The sequence below is a fragment of the Pezoporus occidentalis genome, unplaced genomic scaffold, assembly GCF_034315485.1.
Source record: "Pezoporus occidentalis ecotype Australia unplaced genomic scaffold, CSIRO_AGI_Poc_V1 ctg123, whole genome shotgun sequence".
NCBI lineage: Eukaryota > Metazoa > Chordata > Aves > Psittaciformes > Psittacidae > Pezoporus > Pezoporus occidentalis.
Genome location: NW_026913027.1, coordinates 1735061 through 1761450, shown reverse-complemented (window position 1 = coordinate 1761450; position 26390 = coordinate 1735061). Strand labels below are relative to the sequence as shown.

The window sequence follows — 26390 nt, the reverse complement described above, 5'->3', positions numbered from 1 at the left end:
ATGGGCTGCACAAATGAACCTGGTTACAGAGAAGGGCAGCATAGGGATGGCAGCCCTGGAGGCAAGAAGTTTTGGTTGAGCTGGTGCTCCCAGACTCCTGTGCTTCAGACAGGAGAAATCCTAAGTCTTGTTAGAGAGAAGCTAATGGGGCCTTGTGGTTTGTTAGCATTTTTCAAATGTTGGTGGTAGTAGTAATAGTAGTAGCAATAATAAATGGTAATAAAATATGGCATAAAATGAAATTTATTTGATTTTTCATAAATAAAAGTAAGTTCAGGTTGAAGAAAATGTTGATTTTGCTCTTTCATTCTGATAGTGTCAAAATAAGACTGTTATTCCTACTAGAAAAAAAAACTCTACCAATTCAAGTGCTACTATCTTTCAAACTAAGAGAAATTTCTAAAACATAGTGGAAACTTTTGACAGAATAAAAATAGCAACGAGGTAAAAGCTTTTTTTCATGGACATTTTAGATGAGGGAAGTAGCTAAATCATTCTCAGGCTGGAAGGCTGAATGACTGTTTAAATCTAAGCAGCAAAGCAAGCCATCAAGGCAAGTGCTGTCCTCCAGTGATCTGTCCACCCACTAAGGACGTGTGGGGCTGAGGAGCAGCAGCACCTCCTGGTGCACCAGGCTTTGTACCCACCAGCTGCTGAGCACTAGACAGTCGTCTTTTCTCTTCTGCAGGGTAAGCCTCTGTCTGTAGGCTTTTATTTCTTCTTTCCCTTTTGAAGCAGGCTGCTGTTCTTCCTTCACTGTGCAGCCAGGGGAAGCTTTCCCTCCCCGGGCCTGATGCTTTTCACAGTGCTGAGGCTAATTGACAGTAGGTTCAACACAGATTTTAATTGTAGCTACAAATGCTTTGGGACTGGAAAGAGCAGCCAAACCTTACAGCCTTTAAAACTCTCCTCAGGTAAAAAAAGGTCTTTATAAAAACCTTTCAATATGTAAAATAGCGTAAAGGAATGAAGCAGGGATGTAAAGAACAGACAGTCCCCTGAACACAAGCAGCCTCCACAGTCTGTCAGAGTGGGACCACCTACACATCTCCCTGCCTTTAACAGCTAGCCAACCTCGCCTGGCCTCTCTGGCTCTCCCAGCAGCAGAAGAAAGACTACATATGGCATATACAGCCTTTGAATCGTAGTAGAGTGGAAGACCAATTCTCAAAATGTCCCATGTGTTCTTAGTCTGTGGCAGAACCTGACTGTGCCATGAGCAGGAGAAGCCCGCCCTTCACCCTGCATCCCTGGTTTCCACAGGAGGGAAGCCCAGGGACAGGTGCCCAAAGGCATCTGATATCCTGCAGCTCAGGCAGCTCTGTGCATGTAGACATGGGGTCCCTTCCCAAGCAGCCGCTGAGCCGTGGTGGCACCAGGACCACAGCCCTGGCACAGCCCCACGCACAGAGCCACACTGACAGACTCTATCTCCACAGCTCAAAAAGCAGATGTACCCTGAATTTCTCCATCTGTATACAGTAATATTGTATCAGGAGAAGCTGTGGGCATCCACATAAAGCGTGCATGGACTGAACACTGACAGACTGCAGCAGACAAGGCCAACTGCAGTTTAACACCTTAATACCTTTTTACACTGCCCAACTAATACACATTCGGACTTCAACGGAGCATGTTGCTAGTTGGGTGTCAGCTGTTGTTTTTGAACAAGTGTGAGCTAAAGTGTTAAAAACACATTGCCCCCATGACCTGGCCTCTCAACACATCCTGGGGCATACTGGACTCTGTTCACAGGGTAGTGTTTACCAGTAGATGCCACAGATGATGTGTTGCTCTGTCTGACACCCTTTTCTGATACTTGGAAACCTCAGACTGACTGAGAGGGCCTAAAATGTGCTCAGTCAGTTGTCATTCCAGCACAGTCTCTTCTGTGTATCTGCATTCAGCACTTCTGGGGTGCTTGGCTCCTGATGGAAATCAGGCAGTGTCCCTTTGCTTCAGTCCACACATACATTGAGTGCTGGCTGGCTTCCTGTCACACAAAGGGTTTGTAAAGTGACCGTATCCCAGGCCCACTGCTTGAAAAACAGCACACTAGCAAAGGAATTGTTCAGTTCTGCAAGCGTGAATGACCTGCCCGTACAGGCAGGAGCATAGCTGGTAGCGCTTGCTATCTCTAGTGCGTAGCTTTGAAGTTAGGAAGACATCTCTAGGTCTATAAGCAGAAGAATTTGATTCCTCCTTTTGGATTACAGAGGTGGAACATCTTATCATTTTTATTTCCCCATGCAGAGGGATATTTCCATTTGGTATTTTTCTCCCTCCCCTTAAGAGTCTTGAGGATTGCAGCCCCCTGGGGTCAGCTTTGAACAGAGTGGGTAGTGCCTCTGTGCTGCATGTCCTCTCTAAATCCATCCCTCCCACACTAGTAGGCAAAGGCAGAACAAGCCTCAGAGGAATCCATGACATTTCTCACCCAGCTCAAACGCAGCAGAGATGATGCTTGAAACGCCGTTAGTCATGAGTGATTAGCAGAGCTTAGTTGTTGAGGTTCTTAAACCCCCCCTCCAGTTCTGCACAGGGAAGGGCATGGTTGTGGTTGTGTTCTTTTTAATCGAGCTCAATTTTTATGAGTTCTGCTTATCTGCAGCCATAACAGGAGGGGAAATTCACAACTGTGCTGCAATTATTAATGATCCTGTAGGGTGCTTAGAGCTCTCCATAAGCTCTCCATTTCAAATACTGTATCTCTAAGTAAATAAGCAAAGAGCAGTCTGGGTTTTAACCTCTCTAGTCCAACTAATATTCAGAGAAGTGGTGGGGAACCAGGCTTAATTGCTGGATTGTAGCTGGTCCACTCTCAGTGCCCTGGTTGTTGATGATTTCCTGAGACCCTGTTTCTGAACCCACGCTTGTTCCCTCTGCAGCAAACAATTGCTGCCATTTTCATTTAAGGCATGAAGGTGTTTGTTGGTGATTCCATTATATTGAACACCTACTGAAAATGGTAGGAAAGCAGGAAGACAGAAATGTATTGGAAAAAGTTAATATTTTATCTCTTAATATTAAAATATAATTTAAAATCATTTACAAAGAAATCCATGCTGAATGGTATGAATGAGGACATGGCAATGAGGACTTTAAAAACTGATTTATCTGTGCTTCAGCACAGCATCAGCTTCATTCCCCCCAAAGACCCCACAGGAGCATCCCACATGAACTCAGCTGCTCATGAAGGAGATGATACAGACTTTATTGCATGCTGCATCAGCACTTAGGAAGAGCTCCACCATGTCTACTTTTGCAATTAAAATATTACTTTGGGAGAATTAAATTTCTCTAGGTCCAGGGGAACGCTACAAAAACTGAATGTTCTTCCAGCTGAACCAGCCTTTTCGTGCCTGACGAGCTGTCCCAGGGCTGGCTTTCCATGTGCCAGAAGTGCCAGGCAGTAAGGCACCTGCCTCCCACCCAAGCTTCACTTCATATGCAATCACTGCTAAGTCTCTGTAGGGGTCCTTATCCATTAAGCTTACTCTCCTAAGGATTAATTTGTAAGTACCTCATTAATTCAACACGAAACACAGTAGCCATGGTCAAAGTGCTTAGTCTTCCAGCCAGCCGTGGACTCTGACTACACTTAAAACTGATACTCTGCATCTTGTACTGACTGCAGGCATGTAATATTCAACAGGAGCTCAATAAGCAGCAGCTGCTAGATGAATATATGTTTGGGGGGAATTCAACAGTGAAGATGTTCCAGCATCACCCACTCCCTTTGTCACACTCTACTTGTGTCCCCCGAAGTTTCTCTGTTACTTAGTAATGAACACATTCATCTGAAAAGCCAATAAACACCCAAGTATCCAAAGGCAGTCAGAATTTTCAGGTTTTGTAGTCAAGCCACGTTCTGCTGGATTTTTGCAGTAAATGACCAAATCACTTTGGTTTTCTCCTTGGGGAAGGTGGTCACTTAAGGGAAAAGACAATGTCTAATGGGGCTGAGGAGGGCTGTGAAAGGGTACACCAAGGTCCATGGTTTCCAAATGGCTTCCTTCTATGCCCAGGAATAGTTTATCTGATTATTATCAAACCACTGAAAGTCCCTTGGGCATGGCTGCACAGTGCCACTGAGGCACCAGCTGGCACAGAGCAATACCAGGATTAACCTTGTGAGAAACCTTCACCATTTCTGATTATTAAATGTTAAAAAAACCAAGCCACAAAACAGCTATCTAGGAGGAGGAACAAATCAGATGTTAATGCAAGTCATGTACACCACCATCAGATTTACAGAAAGGCGTATTCAATTATTTTACGGCATAGATTTTAATCACTTCTGATTAACATTTCCTGATAACTTCTATTCAGACTTCTACTTAATCAGGTTTTATTTTTGCGTCAGAAAGAGGTACATAGTTACTAGTGGAAAACAAAAATCTGATTTAAAAGGTTCACTGTGGTTTAGGTATTGAGAAGTTAAATTTTCCCTAGGAATAATTTTTTCTCTCTGAAACTCTTAATTTACCAATGAAAGGCCATCTGTAGAAATATCAGTACATGAATAGTTAGGGTTTAACTTTTCAGTAGTTTAAAATAGAAGATTTAAAACATTCTATGTAGGTATGCAGACCCTCATAAAAATAATTTTTAAATTAAAAGGGCCCTTTTTTTAACATTCTAGTCCCTTCTGTTGCAAATGCTGACACCTGCTTGAGTACTTGCCTGAATCAAGACTAGGTTATCTAACAGCATGACTTGAATCTTTCTGGCATAGAAATACAGGTGCAATTAAATGCATGTTGAAAATAAATTCTGGAATGCTATGTTTGATCAGGTAATAGTACATTTTTTTACTTCACATTCTTACCCTCCCATGTAATCCAGCAAAGATGTATTGATTAAAGGGAAGGGCATTGGTTCAGAGTATACCAACATACTGGTAAATAACAGATGCAATGCGATGAGATTGTGCTTCCAGGTGATGCAGCCCCAGAGCATAGTCTGTGTTAAAGATCCATAGAGCTAAGTTCTGTAAAATATGATGATATCCATTATACTGAAAAATACTACTTTGCATTTTTCTCAGGTAACGCAGGCTATTGACAAATCCTCATTATTGTTCTTCAGTGACCACAGAAAAAAGTGTGCTGTCTAGTTCCTATCACCCCACTATTTTGCCATCTTGTATAGCTTATTACAAAGGGGTTTCAAATGAGTATACGAGTGGTAGCACCCAAATGCAGCTGAAACTCGGTGACCAATTACTTCTCTTAGATTCCCTTTAAAGGTCCTGAACTAATCAGTAAGGCCAAAGAACTTGCTGAAAAAATGGGGAAGAGAAAGTAAAAACATAACAAACACATAATTTGCCCAAAGTCTTCAAGGCTGGTAGATGGATACAGACCATTACTAGAAAATGACATTGTTTTAGTTGCTGTCTCACTCTCCAGTTTGCATAGTGTTTATTCATCCGTTTTAACTTAATAGAAACATAAATACATGTTGGTATCTGTCTGCCTCTGTCGTGAGGCCCTTGCATGGGTTTGATTGTAATTTTTCTTAACAATTTGCTATCAATATCATGTAGTCCTTCAGTGACTGCAAAATAGGGTGCAAAGAAAATGTTTCATACCAATTCATGTAATTTATCATCTGATTCATTAGCCTGAGACTCTAGATTGTGATTATGTTGCAACTGTTTTGTAACTAACTTGGGTTTGTTTTCCCTTTTCAGAGAGCAGATATAGCTGTTGCCCCCCTCACCATAACACTGGTGCGAGAAGAAGTCATAGACTTTTCCAAACCCTTTATGAGCCTGGGCATCTCCATCATGATCAAGAAGCCTCAGAAATCTAAACCGGGCGTATTCTCTTTCCTGGATCCTTTGGCTTATGAAATTTGGATGTGTATAGTCTTTGCTTACATTGGCGTCAGCGTAGTTCTTTTCCTAGTCAGCAGATTCAGTCCTTACGAATGGCACTTGGAAGACAGCAGTGAAGAGCCACGTGACCCTCAGAATCCTCCTGACCCTCCAAATGAGTTTGGAATATTTAACAGCCTTTGGTTTTCCCTGGGTGCCTTTATGCAGCAAGGATGCGATATTTCTCCAAGGTTTGTTCCATATCACTCCATCCCCTTTTTGCATTTTATGGTCATTTTCTGATGCCATGGTGCATATATGTTACTTTTTTTCAAATTTCTTTTTAATTCAAAATTTTTGGTTTTGACATTCCATTCAATGCTCAGCATCATCATCAAGCCACCATGCTTGCTAATGTTGACCTCCAGAGTGAATGGCATTGCTTTATAATGATATTTATGCATTTCTGCCAAACTTATATACACCATGTTGAGGCTGTAAAATGCATAGGGTTTTCTGTTTTCAGCAATGCTTGGAGGGCTACCGTGTTTTTGCTGCATATCTCATTTTACGGTCATCTCCTTGGTGCATATAACATATTCTGCTTTGTAAAATAAGATTTGTTTATTTAAAAACATCACATGCAACAGCACTTTAAAACACCTCCACTCCCATCATGGCTTCTGCTAGTCTTTTTTATGCTGTGCCTAGTCTGTCTAGTTCTGTTTTTCTTGAACCATCCTCTCACCTATTACTAATTTGCTTACCACCATCTTTCGTATGTTTAGGTCTCTGTACGTGCCTCTCTAACAGCTACTGCACAATACCCTGTATGTGTATTGTTATTTCAGTCCTGTCTAATCTGTTGTCCCTGTGTTCGTAGTCAATATGGTCTAATAAGCATTGCCAGTTTCCATAAAGATTTCTCTTATTCATGAAGACAGTCTTTCTGAATAAGACTGTAATAAAAATGTTTGACATTATTCCAGTTGAACAGAGAGCGCTGGTAGTAACTTGTAGAATTATGTTTTTAAAGAAACACTTTGAAAACCATTCTTAATTGAACAATGCATAGCACAAAAGGTTTTGAATAATATATATAATATTACTTCATTTCCACTGGAAAAATACTTTGGTGATGTGCTTATGATAAGCAGTAAAATTATCTGGGTTCTTAGTGATGGAGCACTACTTATATTTTGTATGACAATATTTTAATAACCAGTTTACAACTAGTTTAATTACTAAAAATACTTGCTTAGTACAAACAGGATGCAATTTTTTCCTTTCACAAGGTTGCTAATTAAAGCAAGACAGATATTTTCTAACTAAGCACTTAAATTCAAAATACACCTTGTCAGTCTTTATATTTGTGTACCTTTTTCAACACCTGAATCATTGATGTTACCAGTTTTTCCTTGTCCATATAGCGACAGGGATCTTGAATAGCCTTGCTGAAGGAAGTGCAAAACTTCTATGCAGTTTAATGGAAAGGATCATGATCCTACCTGTTATAATGTAATAATGATCCTTTAAGTTCACAGTCATTGCACATTCAAATCTCCTAATGCTAGCAGCAAAATCCAGGACTTCCAGAGATATTGGCATTGGTATTTGATGCAAGTCATGCATATGTTTTAAAAGCCTTGATAGCAGCAACTAGATTCATACTTATTGACAGATGAATATTTATCCTACATAAAACGCACACACTTTTGCCTGGGTATGACCACGCAGTTACCAGTGTCTGGGTGTGCTGCCCCACCATAGTTATAGCTGTTTGCCTTCTCCTCCTGTTTATACACCGTGCTTCTGCTTTATACCTAAATTCTGTGGTGAAACTTTGCCTCTCTGCTTGCTCTTAAAGGTGATGAGTAGTGTTAACATTTAAATTGCTGTTGACCGTGTGTGTGCCCAATATAAAGGACCGGGAAATAAGCACTGGGACATCACATGGAAAGCTGCAGGCATTGCTCTGTTTCCACTAGGTCTGTTTATTGACAGTTAAATAGAAGTCCATAGGATTTTTGTTACTCTCTCATGTGACTCTTTGACATGTCCAGCGATTTACCTTATATAACAAGTGGAACATACTCTTATTTTTCTCCAGTACTACCACAATAAGTGCCTTGGAAATACCTACTAAAAAAGAGAGGCATCAATAAACCTATTTATTTTATCTGTCCATCAGAAGTTATTAGCTCAGTAGTAGTATATAGCCTTCATTTGAAGACATTGTCCAGTTAGTTATCTTTCATGATAACAGATTCCAGGCAGTTACATGCATTGTTAGTGAAAAAAAAGAGAAAATTAATACTTTTGAACACTGTTCTTTTGACCAATATGTTGATTTAAGATGATTAAATGTCAAATTTCTTTTCCATAGAAGGGACTATTCCCAAATATTTCATTCTTAATCTGTATCTTTGTAAGGTTACACCATCCACAGTACATTGACTTTATGAATGTTTCATACTATTTTATTGCCATTAAAAGGGGCTTCATTCTTCCATTGTGAGTTTTGTCTGAATAAATTTCTTATATGAGAGCGTACAGCACTTGTAGAGAGATGCCGACAAGCAGTCTGGAGAGATCACTTTTGTACTTGCTGATAAAGGCTCTTTCAGCTGCCTTTGTGTGGAACAGCTGTGACATCTAATGACTAGTTAGATCTATCCTTGGTGAGTATGCTGTGTGGATATTCCAGAGGAAATATCCCTGTACTCTCCTCTCTGTATTTAATAGGAGTCGTCTAAATGGAATCAGATAGCAGCCAAAGGATGGGGTTAGTGCATCCCTTGACGGAATCAGCATTTGTTTCAGCAGTTTTGTTCTGCTATCAAAGGCTGCTGTGTTTTCTGCATAGTGAGCTAAAGCATTGAAAATTCACTTTTGATGGATCAAAAGTAGATTATTAAAGTTGCTTTAATGTGCACAGCAAATGGAATCAGGAGAAAACACAGTCAAATTTGTAACACTGTTCTGAGAGAAAGTATCTTTGAAATCTCTAAGAGAGCGTGTATTTTCATTTTGCTCTTTATTCATGTGGCACAAAGAGGCTAGATTAATTAATTGCTGATGGAAAAAGATGGGGTTCATTAAAAATTATCTCATGAGGTTGGTCATTTAGGAAGGTGTATTTCAAGATCCCTATTTTCACAGCAGAAGACTCAAGAGACTCCTATTAAAGGCCATGGGAATGACTTTGTGGGACTTTCAAAATAGCAATGAGAGGTAAAGAGGTATTTCTGAAACTCCCACTGCCAGTTCCTATGATAGAAGCATCTCAAGGCAGTGCTTTAGATGCTGTTGTTTCTTGTGTTTTGTCTCAGTAGCTGCCTGGCCCCATGAGGCCAGCAGGAGAGGCAGGGGCTGGCTGGGCATGGGGACAAGGGACTGAGCTCACACCTTCTTAGGCATCAGGTGACTTGTGCTCAGAATATGGACAGGTTCTAGACAAGGAGGGTTTGCACCAAAGTTCTTGAAGGTTATTTGTCAATATAGCAGCCATCTTGTATCGATCAGAAGAGCCCAATTAGAAATTGAGTAGTGTAAGAAGCTTATTATTTAGGTGTACTATAGGAGATCAAGAATGGTTTATGGCCATAAGTAGAAGCGGTATTCAAGCTATTTTGGTAAATAAATGAGGTTTTATTTAAGTGTATTATTCTGCTGAAAAATGAATGTGAATTTGAATATTTATTTTGTTTTTCTCCTGTTACTAATTTGCTCTCATTTGACTCCATGCTTCCTTTTAAATTTCTTCTCAAGGTATGCACTCTTCCTGTTTACTTGCTTTTGAAAACACCATCTGACTTTATTTTGATAACTGAGCTATAATTCTGTTATTCCAGGTCTCTGTTGCTCCTCTCATTTGTTAATATGCCAGTTCACTTTAAAATAATGTTGTGCAAAGTATCTGTTTATTGAGGTCATTTGAAAATGACGTGTTGGGATAAAGCATTAGTTGTTTCTAAATTACAACACTTGGACAGGTATGTCTTCATCCGAAGAAGTGGTGCTGTTATTAAAAGCTGTGATTGATTTTTCTATCATTATTATCTGAGTAATAGACGAATATTTCTGTGGTTCACAGCACAAACCATACAAGTATTCTCTTATTACCATCCCGGTGTTTATGTACTAACCCTTTTTCTCCCACATCCCTCTACACCAGCCCCTGCAGTGGGTATAAGGAGTCTTCATATCAGCAGATGGACTGGGGGGAAACTGGGGTCCTTTGGACAAGGAGGCTGCCAGGCCATGCTCGTCCATGTTCTTGTTCTTCTACTCTCTCTGTCTGTCTTTCCTTCAGTGTCAGCGTTGTGGTTTGTTTTGTTTTTCTTTTGCCCCATCCTGTGTTCCACCAATTACAGCTATCAGCCCAGACAGCTTCGTAGTAGCAGATGTTTAATCTTCCTTTTCATGCTCATTGGAAGACTCTGGTAGAAACAACTCTCTAGTGACATCCAATTTCTTTCAAGTGACCTCAACTCTCCTGAGAACAGCTCTGGTCCTCGTCTAGCGAGACCCCTCTCTTGCATGTAGGACTCTCAGGCAAGTGCTGCCTTCATCCAGGGATCCAGCCATGCTCACCTCCCCCTGCCTCTCAGCTGTTCTCCATTTTTTGTTCTGTGTCTGTCTTGACTTGATTCATGCAGGTTGCAAGATCTCTAGGGCGAGATGTTTTTACCTTCCTCTGTGTGTAATAAGGCTGTATTAAGATGCAGCTCAACACAGACTTTGTATTGTTGCAGAGCGTGAGCTTCAGGTTCCAGTGGTTTAGAAGATGGTTGTCTTCTGCACATTTTTATCCCAGCAACCCATCTGTCCTGCTAACAGGAAGGACAGCTAGCAATGCCAATAAGACATTTCCTATGAGAAACTACAAGGAGAATGAGCACACAATATTTTGTTCCCAGTAGTTACACTGAATTTATCTAAACACCCTGGCAAGTCTTCTTTTCATCTTCCTATTTCAAGACCTATTGTAAAGCAAGAGGTCCATGGGAACCTTGAAACCCCAGATAAAGCTGGTCTTGCTATATGCAAGTGGATGTTTCATCTGCTGGTTCTGCTAGCCAGACTTCTGCTCAGTCTGGCTCTGAAACTTTCCACCTCCCTGCAGGGAGGAAGAATTCAACACTGGGTCTTCAATGAAAATAGAAAGTATGTAGTGGAGGAGTGAACAAAAGGGAGGTGAATTTCACCTGACATTGCCATCTAAAAGCAATAGGCTGTGTTTTAGTTAGGCATCTCAGTTCTCTCCAAAGTCCTAAGACAGATGGGCACCTTGAGACGTATTCCACATTACAGCAAGTGAGATAAATCTCTTTTTAGCCACCAACTCCAAAGGGAGCCTCACACGACGAGTTCAGAAGGCACTGCTTTGTAGCTGGCTAAAATTACATTAGCCTATGTAAGAGGCTGGTTCACTGTTTAGGATATCGAGTTGTACAAAGTAGCGGAAGCTTATCCAAGCTGATAAGGGAGCTGCCCAGAAAGACCTTTAACCATCTAACATCCCAAGAAATTCACTTGATACCTACAAAAAACATAGAGCAAGGTAGAGAGATTCTTTGGCTCACTGAATTATTCTGGATTTCTATTTCTGCAACTTAACCTTTGCAGCTATTCAGCAGCCTTCTGTTAGTGATCAGCACAGCAACAGTGCAGCCAAGGCTGAAACTTGGAAGCCTTTTATACTCTTGGAAGCCCCCCAAGAAAGGCAGGGAAGCCTTCTCCATTCAGTGGTGATCTGGTGGATGTCTTCCTGCCCTTGAGAAGTGCACACAGGCCAGAGTGATGGTGGTGTCTTTCAGAGTTCACACCTCAAAAACCATTGTTTCCTGATGGACACAGAGGTGATGCTTCACTCTTCAAGCTTCCCTGAGCTGTGTAGCCACTTGAACCACCTTGCACGTTGGCACAGACTTGATGCAGTGGTCCCTGGGTATGACTGCTCTGGTGCTGTTATCAATAGAAACCAGCCTGCATCTGCCTGCTCAGTGGGAGCTGTTGCTTCCATTTCTTGGGCAGAGGAGAATGGAGAATAGCAGTGCTTCACCTCGTAGTTTCTCCACATTCCTCTCACCTATTCAGATCACTCTGCTTTTATTGTGTTGGCAATTTTTTTTCGTTGGTGTGTTCTTTAACATTAGATGGATTTGGTTTTTAGTTTCTCCGTTCATAATTTAATGGTATTTTTTCAATGGCCGAGGCAATCTCAGGCTCTGGCCAAGACCAGGCAGTTTCCCAGCTAATCCCCTATGTGGGAGACTCCCTTTTTTCCTATCTCCATCAGTTGATAGGACAACTTGTACCCACTGTCTGGGGATGGCACTGAGGGGCTTGAAGGAAACAAGTGAACAGGTAAGAGTTTTCTTGCTTTCTATTTCTTCCCTTCACACAAACCAAGGACTACAGCACACAGGCTCCACAGATTTAATGTACTGGGATTGATTCTTCCTGCGATGGTATCATAGATTTAAGGGGAAATAGGCAATAGCTTTGTCTTGGCTCCTGAAATGATCCCTGTCAACATGCTGCGTTTGCAGGATGAGCACTGTAAATAGCAGTGAAATTCCCCACCCAGCTGAGCACTGTGGCACTGGCACCCTCCAGCCCTCAACAGATATTTTCAGCCTGATATTCAGTTGCTGTAAAGCATCAAGAGCTCTTACTGACAGGATCTGGACCTCCTCACCAGGCGTTTTGTAGTTGCATGTTTACAAGTAGGCTTTTTTTTAGTCCTTATGGTATCCTCTTAAAAAACAAAAACCACAACACAATTAGCATTTTTCCTGCTTTTTTCTGTTTTTGTGGTGGTTATAAAGCAGGACCACGCTTGACTTGGAACAGTGCAACATGTACATTGTAATTAAATTAAAAAAACAAAAACATAAAGCACAGCAGCCTCTCTCCTCACTTCAGTATGCGTGTTCAGTCTGTAGCTCATGCTAGGTTGTGGTGAGAGAAAGATACTGGATCGGTTTTGGTTTGTTCCTTTGCGTGTTTACTCACATTCCTTTTGCAGTTTACATTTTGGGAGTTAGTTATGTAAAAGGTACATTCGTGTCCCCTGAGCTGGGCAGCCCCAAAAGAGGCATATCACAGCAGCCGGGTCCAGCCTTGGGGAAAGGCTGGGCAAGCACAGAAGACAAAAGTCTTCTGGCAAAAGACTTCTCCAGCAAAGATCTATGGAAGTCAGGAGAGCTTCTTCCTCTCCACGTCTCTGATGGGGTTGGCTCAGATGAATTATTTCTTAATTGACTGTCCTTGTTTTCACCAAAACACTGGAGAGACTTTAACTGAGTAGGACCGGGTGCACACCAAATTTGCTTTCCTGAGGAAGACTACAAAGAGCTAGCTCACAGTCCATCTGGTCACAGATGCCTGGAGGATCTGGACAAAAGGGTCATGCATGTGAATTTCTCTTCAGTAAATTAAAAAAAAATGGAATGTCTTCACAGCAATTGATGATGTGTGTTTTTCCATAGATCTCTCTCAGGGCGAATTGTCGGAGGAGTCTGGTGGTTCTTCACTCTCATCATTATCTCTTCCTACACTGCTAATCTTGCTGCCTTCCTTACGGTGGAAAGGATGGTTTCTCCCATAGAGAGCGCAGAGGACCTGGCTAAACAAACTGAAATAGCATATGGCACTTTGGATTCAGGCTCAACCAAAGAGTTCTTTAGAGTAAGTCTGTTAAATCTCTATTAGAGCTTTTCTAAACTGTAAGTGCCTAATGTATGGGTTTCAGTGGGTTTTTTTTAGCTGTTCTGGTAAAAGCTGCTTTGTGCAATGTGATAACATTGCACAAAGCAGCATAACAGTGATAGCTGTTCTGATAAAAGCTGCTTTGTGCAATCAGGACAGGCCTGGGTGCAGATTTTAACTATCAAAAGGTATTTATCAAAAATGGGTGGTTCTGCTCAACATGAAACATCTCAAGATGGGAAAACCTGACCTCTGCTACCATGGGACGGGTTTTTTAAATACCAGTTTCATAAACTCTGTCTGATGAGCAGTAATGCAGTCATTTTCACAATATTGAGCGAGGAAAACTCTTGCAGGAGTGATGCTCTTGACCTACTTGCTCTGTTTGCCCAGCTGGCAGCCATTAGCACCATCCGCTGTCGATGCTCACTTGCCAGAATGAGAAGGGGGACAGGAGGCACGTGTTGCTGTTCATTTCTGTGTGTGCATGGATTGCTGCAGTTGCTGTTGCTCTGTCTTCACTGTCTGCCAGTGTATGGCAGGGGCCAGCATCAGGGATGAAACTTTTGTACCCCAGAACACTGGTGTGTGTTCACCTTGGTTAGGGAGATGCTGGGTTTGCAATATTTGGAAGTAGGGGGAAGTACACACTTTTATTTGAGGTCATCCTTTCTTCACTTGCCAAGCCACAAGCTGAACTGCAGAGCACTTGGTGAGGGTCATTAAAAACTCCAAATACAACTTCAGACCACTTTTATCTAGCTAAAAATGCTGTGACCTGAAAAGCTCTTATTTCTTGCCTCTCTAAGGGCAAACTGAGATGCTCAGCACTTTCAGGGAGCTCTTGGTTCTCTCTCAGCAGTGCCAATCAGATGCCATTCAAACCAACATTTTTTTTTTGTAGAAAAGTGGTCAGCGCTGCAGCACTAATCATTGCCTGTCACGGATACTGCCCAGGTGCAAGTGTGAGGGAGGGGGGACACAAAAAACCTTGCTGCTGTAGGCTGATGGGGTACTGAGGGCTCCTTGGATAAATACTGAGTGAGAGATCCTTGCATTTACTTAAAATTTCAGTACATGAACTTCATGAAATTCATACAGATACATGTGTGTATGAGTCTGACGTAAAGGTAGAAGTGAATCAAAGGTATTTTATAATGCTTTGGCACTCTGACTTCATGTAAAAACAGATGCTCGGTAATTCTTAATTAACTGTGGTGGCTGGTGTGTTGCAAAGGCTCCTGTTTGTATTAAAATGCTGCCAGATAAACACTGACCTTGTAAGGGTGACAAGTGTGTAAAAATTTGCATTCCGTTTAATTATCAATCTGAGGCAGTGTTATTTGCACCACAAAAAACAGTGGAGTAGCCCTGTCAGAAGAGGTAGCACAGCTTGATTAGAAACACTGGTGCTGTATACAGTCACTGTACTGTTCTTAGGGGGTAAAAAATCTTATTTTGAATATCTTGTTACCATTAATACAGAAAGAGGGATTGTGTGGGGGTGTATCTTCATTTCCTTAATGGTTTGACATAACAAGGAAATCCCTTCTCACCCAGAGATCAAAGGAATGAGTGTTTCGTGTGAAAGGATACAAAGTCTAGTAAATGCATGAATACTTTGTTGTGCTGTTAATAGTCTTGAGATGAGCTGTGACTCTCTCTTGGTGCTGGAGAAAGCAGGGCTGTAAATGAGGAGGATCTGTCAGGAGCTGGCAGCTCCATCAGGCAGGGAGAGGAGGCAGATGAGAAAGGAGGAGAGTGGAGCCCAGCAGTGGTGGAGCGGGATGTAGTGCCTGCTCTGGGTGATGAGCCAAGTGGGAAGGAGAATGGGCCCTAAGTGGTGTTTTCTCTCCTCAGCATTCTCAAGACACACAACATCATTTCAGTTGTATTAACTTTTGCAGAGTAATTAATTTGAATAGAGTGATGCAGCCATGAAACTGTTGTAAGTAGAGTCTTCTTCAGTTGATTTGAGAAGGGCAAAAGCTTTGCCTTAGATTAAATGCATATGTTCACATAAATACTTTGTTGTACAGTCTTTATTAGCTCCTTAATAAGACGGTAATGACGGCTGAAACTTGAAATAACTCTTGGAGGACACTTGGTTTCTGAGGCCCTGCTGCACAGACTATGCCTGCTCTGTGGTTTGGGATACTTCTCTCCCTGTAAGCTCTTGTCTCACTGCTAGCGCATCAGTGGGAGTGATAGTGGTCTGAGTCAAAACTGTGAGTTCTCCTTGGTACAGTGTGATGCTTATTCTCTCTGTGAAGGGAATATCCTCTTCAATCCATTCCCCACCAGCATTTAACCAGTTTAAGTAACAGTTGGCTGAGTGGGTCAGGATCATCTCCCAGTGAGAAAGGAAGCTTCTAACTGAGGGGATGGCTACCTGCGCAAGGTAGTGCAGTCTTTACTTCTACCAGTAGCCCATGCCACTGGCTGTGGCATGTGAGAAGTAGCTAAATCTTCCCAAGAGATGCAAGAGCAGGAGGTCAGCACATGTGTAGAGGCTTTGTAGCTGGGCCATGACTTCACATAGGAGGCCAGGACAGCCTCTCCAAGATCCCATAAAGAACCTTGTATGGGTATATCTCTTCCTAGAGCTGTTAAGCTAAAATGTTTCTCAAAGATATTAGTCAGATAGTGATCTTAATGGCTGCTGTTAGTCAGTGAAAGGAACTAGACTGACAACAGCAAAGAATAATTGCCCACTAAGACATTATAGAGGGACTACACATGAATGAGCTCCAAATACCCACCATCTTGTCTGTGTGCTACAAGGAGCTCCTTGAGAGCCTTCAGTCCATGGCTCCTTTCTGCCAACCCATTTACAACCAGGATTGCTTCTGAAGGTTTCTTTTACAGCATGGATACCTACCTGCTAGGAACTGGACTGATACCAGCACCTCATTTCAGATGCACAGATGGTGATGACTTTCAGCCACTTCAGACCTGGGCAGACTCCAGCTAGTGACCTATTTTATACTCTTGGATGTTTCCCTAAACATCACAGTGTCTCCCAGATAGAGGCTATCCCAGCTATGTGGGTAATCTAGATACACCATTGCAGTTTCAAGTGTGCACAACATCCGCTGTCAGTGTGACATTGTTCTCACAACAAGAGAGCCTATTCTTTATAGCAGTTTCACAACAGGCATCATTCACACTTCTCACTTGTTGATGTCTCTCTGCATCAGGGCATTTGTCTAATGTATATCTAAGAATCATATGAGCCTTCCTCTATTTTCATGGTACTTGCTTGTTTCTGCTCAGAAACATTTTCCATTTTTCACTAATGAGCTTATAAAGGCATTTAAATGGCAATCAATACATTACATCCGTTCCCTTCTGGCTTACAAAGGGCACTCATCCATATTGAAAAGGAAAAGAAAGATATCTTAGATATTTATTAGCATATAGTCTCAGATTAAGGACTCAAAAATACCTTTCTCTTTCTTGAAAACTGGCAGAGGCCTGTACTAGAAAACAATTTCAAATCACTAAGCTACTACTTTTGAGGGTGTATCTGTTAGAATTAACATCTTCTAATACATTCAATTAAAGCTTCAGCGTATCTGAGTAGCTCATCAAATCAATATAACACCATTTAATCCAAATTCAGCACTAAGCCTAAGTATAATAGCACAGTCTAATACATTTTACACCTCCAATATGCATATATTCAAAAGGCATGACCTTTACAACCAATTAGTAATTCTTATGTAAACTTGGCTGTATTTAAAACTTCAGTAGAAGCAGAACATGTTTCTAGACGCATAGAAATATAAATTGCTCTTGAATTTATGATGGTCTCTTTCAGTTGATAGCAGGTATCTGTGTTAAGAGGCTTCTGTAAAGTAACTTTCAAAGTGTGTGTTTGATCATTGACAAACACAGCTGACCGGCTAGTACACTCTACTGAAAACCTGATATTTCAGGTGTCCTCAAAATTGGTCTGATGTGACAAGGCTTTAGAGGTTGAAATATTGAGGTGGGTAACACGTAGCAAGATTTTGCATTAGGTCCTTCTCTCTTTTGTGAGAAATTGAAGGCGACTCTTATCACACCATTACTGATGTAGCTAATCACTGTTAGCTGAAACTAAGGAAAAAGGAGGCCTCAAAGGCCTGGTCTTATTGTATTGTACAACTTTGTATTTTTGTTAGCAGTAGTTTCAAGATATCCCTGACAAAATGACTCTGCTATCCTGCGGCTCCCACGTGCCTCAGATGAAAGGACTTGCTGCTCTGAAGTCAGCTCCTATTTTTTTTTCTCCTGGAAATGGCATTAATTTCCAGGCTAGTTAAAAATTTCAGTAGAAAGGCCAAAGATCCTTTGGACGTGATGGTTCCTGCTCTTACAGTTGATTACTTCTACATGGCACTGTTGTTCATCGGTATTGGACAGAGAGTTTGACACTGACATTGCTTCTGCTGTTCATACAGACTTTAGGCTCAGTGCCTGGAGGTGTTAAACAGGCTGACAGCCTTCAAGCACAGCTTAGATATTATTTTTAGGATTTTTTTGCACCACGGCATGAAATTCACAGCTAAGGCTAAAGTCTTAGGACACATGGGAGTTAGAGCTAACTTGGGGACACCAAGGAGTCTGCACATGCTTTCCTTGTGCCTTCTGTGTGAAAGCTTCACTTCTTGTAACACTTGGATAGCCTACCCAAACACTTCCATAATATTTTGCCCTTAATGAATGTTTTGTGAGAAGGCGATACTGTTCTTTTATGCCTTTGTGGACACATTCAGTACTTGAAATTCCTCTTCATCTGTTTTCTCAAAAACTGGTTCTTTCCAAGCCAGGTTCAGATGTGAGGACTTTCTGGACTTTGTGTATACATAAAACATGATCTAAAACTACAATTGTTAGGATGCAGGAAGTCATGCTAGGGACAGTCTGTAAGATGTTCTCCTTTTTCTATCTTCTTGGTTTCATCAAGTCTGGATAGCTCAGCAAGAGCAGATAGAAAAGCATGAGATGCCCTGGCAATAGGCTTTGCATTTCTGTCTGCAGCTCTGGGTGCCTATACTGAGGAAGGGTGCTCTGACGTGAAAATGGGTACCAGAAAAAGCATCTAAATATGGTAAGGGGACTGTTGATGTACCTCTTGGAAGGATCTTTAAGTACAGCTTGTTTAGCTGGTAAAAGTAAAGCCGATATAGAAAACGATTTGTTCAAAAGAATAGAAAAAAACACCAGACAGGTGAGTACCCAAGCAGAAAATCAACATTTACCTGACAAAAACCGTGAAAGAGCAAATGAACATATTGACCCCAAATTCCTCAGAAATTAAAACCTATAGCTTAAGGATTTTGAAACGCTCTCCACAAAAAACACTTGGGGTAACTAAAACCTTCCCTCCTGCTCATGCAGTGTTCTGTAATGGGCTGCATGAGCTGGGGCTGGAGCAGCACCAGTGACCCCACTGAGTCCCTCCTGGCTCCAAGGGTAGAGTGCTGCTGGCCTCCCACCCAGCGGGCAGCGGGCAGGGAGGACACTGTTATGGTCCCTCCGTGGGAAGAGCAGGATGTGGCAGGGCAGTCAGAGCCACTGGGGACAGAGGCAGACATAATGACTGTAATGCGTTCTGAAGCACTAGCATGTTACACCCAGTTGTAAGATAAAGAGCTCATTGCTTTCCTCTGATGATAGGGTTGTGTGAAGACAAAAGGTAAGGGAAATAAATTCTCCCAGCCAGTGGTCTCAGGAAGGAAAAGCCCTGAATTATGAACCAGTAGCTGCCATGCGATTTTTATGCATTCTGTGCAATCAAATGATATTGAGAGCATCATTAGAGCCTATTAAAAACACCACAGTGAATTCCGTGCATGCACCATGAAGGGTTTCATCTGTAGTTAAACTCTTTGATTTTTAATTTCAACATTTATTTTGCTAGTGAAGATGAAGGACTTGTTTCTAGCACAGCGTTCATACAAATGCATTGCTTTTGCCTTTGGATAAAACTGTGATTAGCAGTTTGAAGCTTTCTGTGTTCTTGGCATCGAGCAAAACAACACAGTCATCAAAACAAATGCCTGACAAAAATATTGAAGTGTGGTTGAATTTAGGGACTTCAAAGATCAGAACATCACAGAAAAATGATAGCTTCAAATACGAGCTGTATAGATCTTTGATAGACAATGTGGCAGCAATTAATAAGAAAAAGTGCTGGGGTTTTAACTGTTTTCCAACACAGGAAGTGTGAAAAATGTTGCCTCTCCCTTCCCTGTTTGATATTGGTGGGGGTGTGCACACATATGAAAAGGTGGATGTACACGTGCAGAGAGATCACAGCCTCTCCATTGCATGAATAGTAAATGGTCTACTTGTGGGGGTTCTTTCCCTTAATCTGTTGAATCTCCTTTCTGTCACATGGCTAAAGACAGCAGGAAATCAAATGTGACATAATTACAAAAGAAATAGTTTCCCATGAAGTGATCTATGTCTTTAAGCCTATAGATTGGAGAGGAATATGTTATCCTTACAGGAACTAAAATTAACAGTTCATCCATCATCCGCTCCTTGGAAAGGAAGCGCTGGGTGGTGCTGGAGTTTAGGTGGCTGAACCATTTTACTAATTTCAGCAGGCAGCTAGGATTTAACAGAGCTTTCAGTTAACACTTAATAACAAATAGTTGAATAAATCTCTCCTTTGTTTTCAATAACAGATGGCATTTGGCTGTCAGCTCTGCTTGTGTTTGTGGCTTAGGCTTTCCAGCTCACCAATGTCTCGATGCTGCTCAGAAGTTGATCTCTGTAAGAACAGGGTTTCTGGCTGTGCAGCTGAGGTGACCGCTCTGCATGGATCAGGCACTGTGTGTGAATGCAGCCCACGGCAGAGCCTGGCACAGCAGCCAGCAGTGGGTTAACCCTGTAACTGTGTCTGCACCACAGTGGCAAGCAGAGAGCGCCTCGGGGCGAAATCACTTGCTGTTTGAATGCTCTACTTTTTGGAGAGCAGCTCTGTGATAATGATAATGACATTGCTCAAGACAGCCAGGACCCTGGGTTTTCAAGTCACTCCTGCTTTATGTAATGCTGCTCTGTAACATTAATACATCCTTACTAGGGATTCATTTAAAATACATGGGTGCTGATAAATTACTCACAGCACTGCTACTGTTACTTTTGCATAATTAGAAAATACATGAAGGTTTAGAAACTCTGATGATGTGAATATGAAACATCCCCTCTTGCAGTCCACTGGGATTTCTCCATCATTGCCTGTATGTTGGCCTGTTCTGTCTGGAGCTGCAGACTCATTAGACCTGACAGTGTTCAGACCATGTGCTGGAAACGCCGTTCTCTGTTAATTTATTACGGGCCAAATCCAGAGCGGGGCTGGTGTGCTGCTCAGCTGTGCAGACAGGACTGCTTTGCTCAGTATGTCACTGCTGGGGAGATGCCCCTTAGCCTGGAGGCTGACATAATCGCTCCCTCCAGCCAGCTTGGGTGCATGCTGCCTCCTGCTCCCAGGGCAGGCAGACAGGCAGACAGACACATGTCACAGCCCAGCCATGCAGATCCCTGTTGCACCCATCCCCTGCTGTCTCCCCATGCAGCCGTGCAGTGCGCTTCCTCGGTTAGGGCTCTGGCTCTGGCCATGGATCACAGGGGGTTTACAAAGGCAGCTTGTCTCTTGGTGAAGACTTTCATTTTAATTTCTCGATCAGTATTGCAGCAAGGAGGAATGAATGGCAGCAGTAAAGTGAGGGGATGAATATAAGCATAGTCTGAAGTTCAGTGTTGTGGATGAAAGGACATTTTAAAATCTTGATTTACATTGTGCTGCTTAGACTGTTACTGCCATGTCAGTGATGTCCAGTTACAGTCAGAGTGACTCCTTGCTTGTCTGAGTTAGTATGAGCCCAGCTCACTCCAGAAAAGATGCCTGTTAAAGCAGCCAGAGCATATTACCTGCCTGCTGCCAAAGCTCATGTTTTCAAAATGACCATGATGCACAGGAAGTGAGTCCCAAAAGAAAACTCCTCCAATACTGTGTTATTTTTATAGGATAAAGTTCCTTTTGTAATCAGGCCAGTGTGTATGTCAGGTGTGGAAATACTGTAGTGTTGCTGAAGCCTGGAGGGGCTCTTTGCAGGCTGCTTTCTGGCTGCACTGTGTGCATAGCTGCCCTTGACCCTCCTTCTCCATCACTGCCTCCTCCGTGAGCTCCTACTGGACTCCTATCCCTGCTCTGGTCAGGCAAGAAACACTGCCTGTGGGTTCAGAGGGCTGCCTTCAAAAGACAGCAACTGTCCCCACAGCCCCCGTATAGGAGTTGTCTGAATCTTGATATGGAACACAAGGGATCTTAGGGCAAAGCAGGCAGCCCAGGGTTCATGGGTCTGATCCTTCAGCTCTTCTGATCTTCAATTTCCAAGCTGCCTCAATTGGGAAAGGAAAATGCCATTTCTAGAGCAGAAGTTATGGCATCATTAATTTAAAAAACAAACCAACTTGACAGTGTCTCCCATCACAGACTTCACTGTGAAATACTGTTATTCACCAGTTCACCTTTTCTTTTACATTTATGCCTATGTTATCAAAGATCTGTGTATTTCTGCAAATATACAGGCCAGTTTACTTACACGTGCTTGAACCTTGCTTTCCTATAGCATCCCACCAATTCACAAACCGTGGGTAGAGTTTAGTAGATCTGGGGGGGTTCGCCGTGCTGAAAGAGAGATGCCCTGTGCGTGCCCATGGCATCTGACCTAATTTCTTCTGCCAAGAATGTAATAAACACAAAAGGTTTGTGTAATGATGGGATTGATTTTTCTGTCCATATAGGTAAGTAAATTGCTGACATCACAATTTATCTGTGGCTAAAAGCTGTGACATTGATCTGTTAACACTTTGCCCTATAACCTCCAGTAAATGACAGCTGTACTTTCATGTCTGTGCTTGGGAAAGGGGACTAATTGTGCCCTCTGGCCTTTGTGAGAGCTATTTTTACCTTCTCAGTAAAAAGCTTGGAAATCTCAGAGAGAGGAACCTTATTAATCATGTTCTTATTATTAATGTCGCATCATTATGCATGTGCCAGAGCTCCTCTCAAGGAGGCAGAGCTGACCCAACGTGGTGGGGCAGAAAGGCATCAGATCAAAGCCTTACCCAGAAAAGCAAGACAGTGGTCGCCACTGCATTGCAGTTTGCCATATTGAAAGTCCAAGAAAGCAACTTCCTAAAACCAGTGGATTGCAAAGTGATCTCCAGGCCAGGCACCAGCAGTGATGCCAAGGCAGTCTTCTGGCATGTTTTCACTCCTGTCTAATAACTTGCTTTTTAATGGATCATAGGCTACTGGATTCATTAGTTGCTGTAGGAAAGCTAATTGCACATGAGGAAGAAAAGCATTGAGTGATGATAATGAAGCTAAGGTTCACACTTAACTACCCAAGTTCATATCAGTGAGGTGTGCATGTATATAAAGGCAGCATGTATTATGCAGATTAAATACCTGCACTGTTTTTAGTGCAGACCTTTGTGTTTTGTATCAGCAGCACCTGTCTGACTTAGGGCTATAAATTTCCCTAGTTAAAGAGCTGTAAAGTGGTCACTGGGCTGATGTAGCAGAGGAATGTGTTACCTTTGCTGCTTTAGGCCCTTTGTTGATGTCTCTTCCAACCTTTGTGTGCATACTGTGGTCAGGATGCTTCATCCACTTTGCACTTGTCTCACTCCCATTTGCTGCACTTCCCTGTTGGATTTACTGCATTTCAGTGAATGCTGGCCAACTCCAAAGTGTGTTAAAGTTTACGTAGCCTGGGCCCAGCCTTAAGACCAGGCAGCTGTAGCTGGCATCCTTCTGGATCTTCTCCCATCACCTGTTCCATTTCTTACACTGATATTGCTCAGCATGAAGCAATCTCCTGTTCTTCCTTATAGCCTACCTCTTGGATTACTGGGGGGACTTTCTCTCTTTCTCACCTCCCTGTTTTATTTAAGTTTATTTATCACTTTTATTTAAGCTTATCTATCACTTAGTTTTGAAGACAGAGGTAAGAAAATTAAGATCAGTGTAGTCTGAAATTTTAAACATACAGAGTAAAGGGAGAATGCATAAATTAATTTTAAAAGTAAAATCGGTTTGGGTGGGTTTGGCTCATGACTGCCTGGTCAACAACAGTCACCTATAAACGGTTTGAGCTTGACTGCTGAGAATTAATTTCCTGGTGCCTGTTGCAAGAAACAAAAGAGCATTTTGGTCACTTTAATAAAATATCCCAGCAGGGTGCATGAGATGGGCATTTTGAAGAAGACCTGCAGGTTGCAGAGAAAGTGGCAGAGATGGCAAAACATTCTAAAACAGGCAAAGGGCATCCCTGTAACATACTGTAAGTAGAGAGGGGAAAATGCTGTTTCTTTCAAATAGTATAGCTTCTCTGCTACCTGGTAATGGAGGAGGTGACACAATGTCACTTATCACAGAAGTGTGAGACAACTGCCTGCAGAGGGGGAAAGGTAATTCGGTCAGTGGGAGAAGGCTTCAGCCACAGAGATATTTTAGAGATGGATTTAACCAATGTCAAGGAATCATCCAAGATGTGCAATATATCTGTAGGCAGTTTGGGATGTGCAAAAGTGAACCTAAGGCGTCTGGTCCCACTCAGCTGGAGCCTGGTTGCTGGGGTTTTATTGTTGAATGGATTGAAGAAATAACTGCAGAGGTAAAGCTGCCTCATTCCCGCTGCCTACTGCACACGCACCCTGTCCAGCTGCACTTCTTGATGCTGCAGCATGTCGTGGGTTTGTTTGGTTTTTCATTTCAGTACTGGAGCCAAACACACACCAAAACTAGGAGAATGGGAATGACAGACAGTGTTAAAATTGTGGACTAATTGAATTAGCACCTTCTTTTAGACTGAATGCACTGCTCCCCAGAAGCAGTGTGCATTGAGGTACATGAGTGAGTAACATGAAGTGACTCCTCAGAACGAGGAGGTGCTGAGGTGCGTGTGGCTCATACTTCTGCATAAGCATCTCCACATAAAGAAAAAGCCAGCATTATCGACAAAGCAAAGGCCAGCTCTATTTATATCCGCAGTAAGGCTGCCATAATGAAAAGACGCTTTAATGTGTCCCAGGGCCTGGATGAAACACTAAAAATGTTGCTTTTAAGAAAAAAAAAAGTGATAATAATATCCCCTTGAAATCCTGAGGAAATGTGTGTGGCAGACTTCTTGAGAGCAATATCAAAGAAATGAAATAGGAGTTGCAGAGCATAGGGAGTTACTGCAGTTATGGGCTTTGAATTGGTTTAAATATCTGCTTTTAAGCTTTTTTTCTAAATATCCCTTTAGAAGTAACACTTTAATGAGAGGGAAAAATGTTTTACTGCCACTGAACTCTAGCAGATCTGTCAGACCGTACCTTACTTCAGAGTGTAAATCCTTTCTCTCTGGTTGCTCCTGTCTGGCCCCTCTTGCAGGTGTCAGACTCCTGGAGGGACTCGCAGGCAGGAATGTCTGCAGAGGAGGACAGATGGGTGATAATGTTCTTTCAGCACAGGATTTGCAGCTTTACACTTAGAAAGAAAATAAATTTTCCTTTTCTGAAAGTCTTTTAGGGGCTTCTGAGTTTTCTGGTCTGTTTTTTCTTTGGAGACAATTGGAAAATTGGAAAAAGGAAAATATTTACCAAAAATACTGTCTTTCATCTTTTTACATCTTTGACCATCTTTAGTCAAGCTGTTTGATGTCATTTTGCAGGCGTAAAATGCAGCATTTCTGAGGAGGTTTGCAGGTTTCACAGCTCCTCTGGTGCCCCTGTCTCTTTCTCTAAGATGCTTCATCATAAATCATTATTTTGGCCTCATGGATTTAGGGGAATGGCTGCAGAGAGCAGCACTGACCAAGCAGGACTCAGTGGCCAGAGCCCGTTACCTCCCTGGTCCCCACTCCAGGAACACCCACGGATGCTCATCCAGACTCCCCCAGCCAGGCTCTGGCTGCTCCAAAACCAACATGCACACCATGCATCTTATTTTGACCTTTCCCCGTCAATACCTGCTGTGTTTATTTCCAGCCTGCATTTTTGTCTACTTCTACTAGATCAGACCACTATACTCATTCAGTTAATTTGATAATAACAAGATACTATGAAAATCCCATTTGGCAGAATATGAGGTGGGCAATGATCACATAGAAATATACTGTTTTATTAGCTACATCATCCAAAAGAGTTAAGTGAAGGGAACAAACTATAAAGCTTAGGCTGTTTGTTAAAGCTGAAAAGAAATCTGGTTTTGAGTCGTGGAATTTGGTCTTTTGAAGCATGAATGATGATATTCACACTTTGCCCTTGAAGCAGGGAGTGTGCTTGGACCATTTGCAGCCCTGAGCATGCTGTTGGCACTCATCAGATAACTGTTATTATTAATAATGCACAGTTGTATTGGCAATTGCTTTTAGGTAGTCTGGCCAGCTGGAAAAGGGTATGAAAGAACTTGCTAAAGACAGACATTCCGGTAAGAGTTAGGAGATGAAAAGGAAAAGAAATTCTGGTTTATCTGTGTAGTTAAAGGCATGGTCTGCAGAGGAAAACAAGCAAAAGCATAGGTAATGAAGCACAGTTTTTGAATGCTAACCACTTTAGCTTGCTGAGAGATAGAGTAAAGCTGTATTTGTACCTTGGGACTCAGAGCTGCCTCTGCCCAAACCCAATGGCCCAAGGCTGGTGGAGGCAGCAAGCAACCACACTCCCCACCAAAACAGGGTTTTACCAGTGTAAGGGCCGTTTCAGGCCCCATTTATATCCCACTTTCTCTCACCACTTCTTCACTCCAGATGCTGGACAAATGCAGTCGTACAGCCCATCAGGCCAAACA

At 42.2% G+C, this 26390-nt stretch overlaps 1 protein-coding gene across 3 annotated transcripts in view; it reads left to right on the top strand.

The window, feature by feature from the left end:
- GRIA3 (glutamate ionotropic receptor AMPA type subunit 3) overlaps positions 1–26390 on the top strand; it is a 153637-nt gene that overhangs the window by 105000 nt on the left and 22247 nt on the right. For all 3 annotated transcript variants that reach the window (XR_009962548.1, XM_062607471.1, XM_062607470.1), the window contains exons 11-12: positions 5699–6075; positions 13324–13522. Coding sequence is in view for 2 of the 3 variants with exons in the window: in XM_062607471.1 (XP_062463455.1) it covers positions 5699–6075; positions 13324–13522 (576 nt within the window). In the remaining variant the exon portion in view is untranslated. The remainder of the gene's footprint in view (positions 1–5698; positions 6076–13323; positions 13523–26390) is intronic.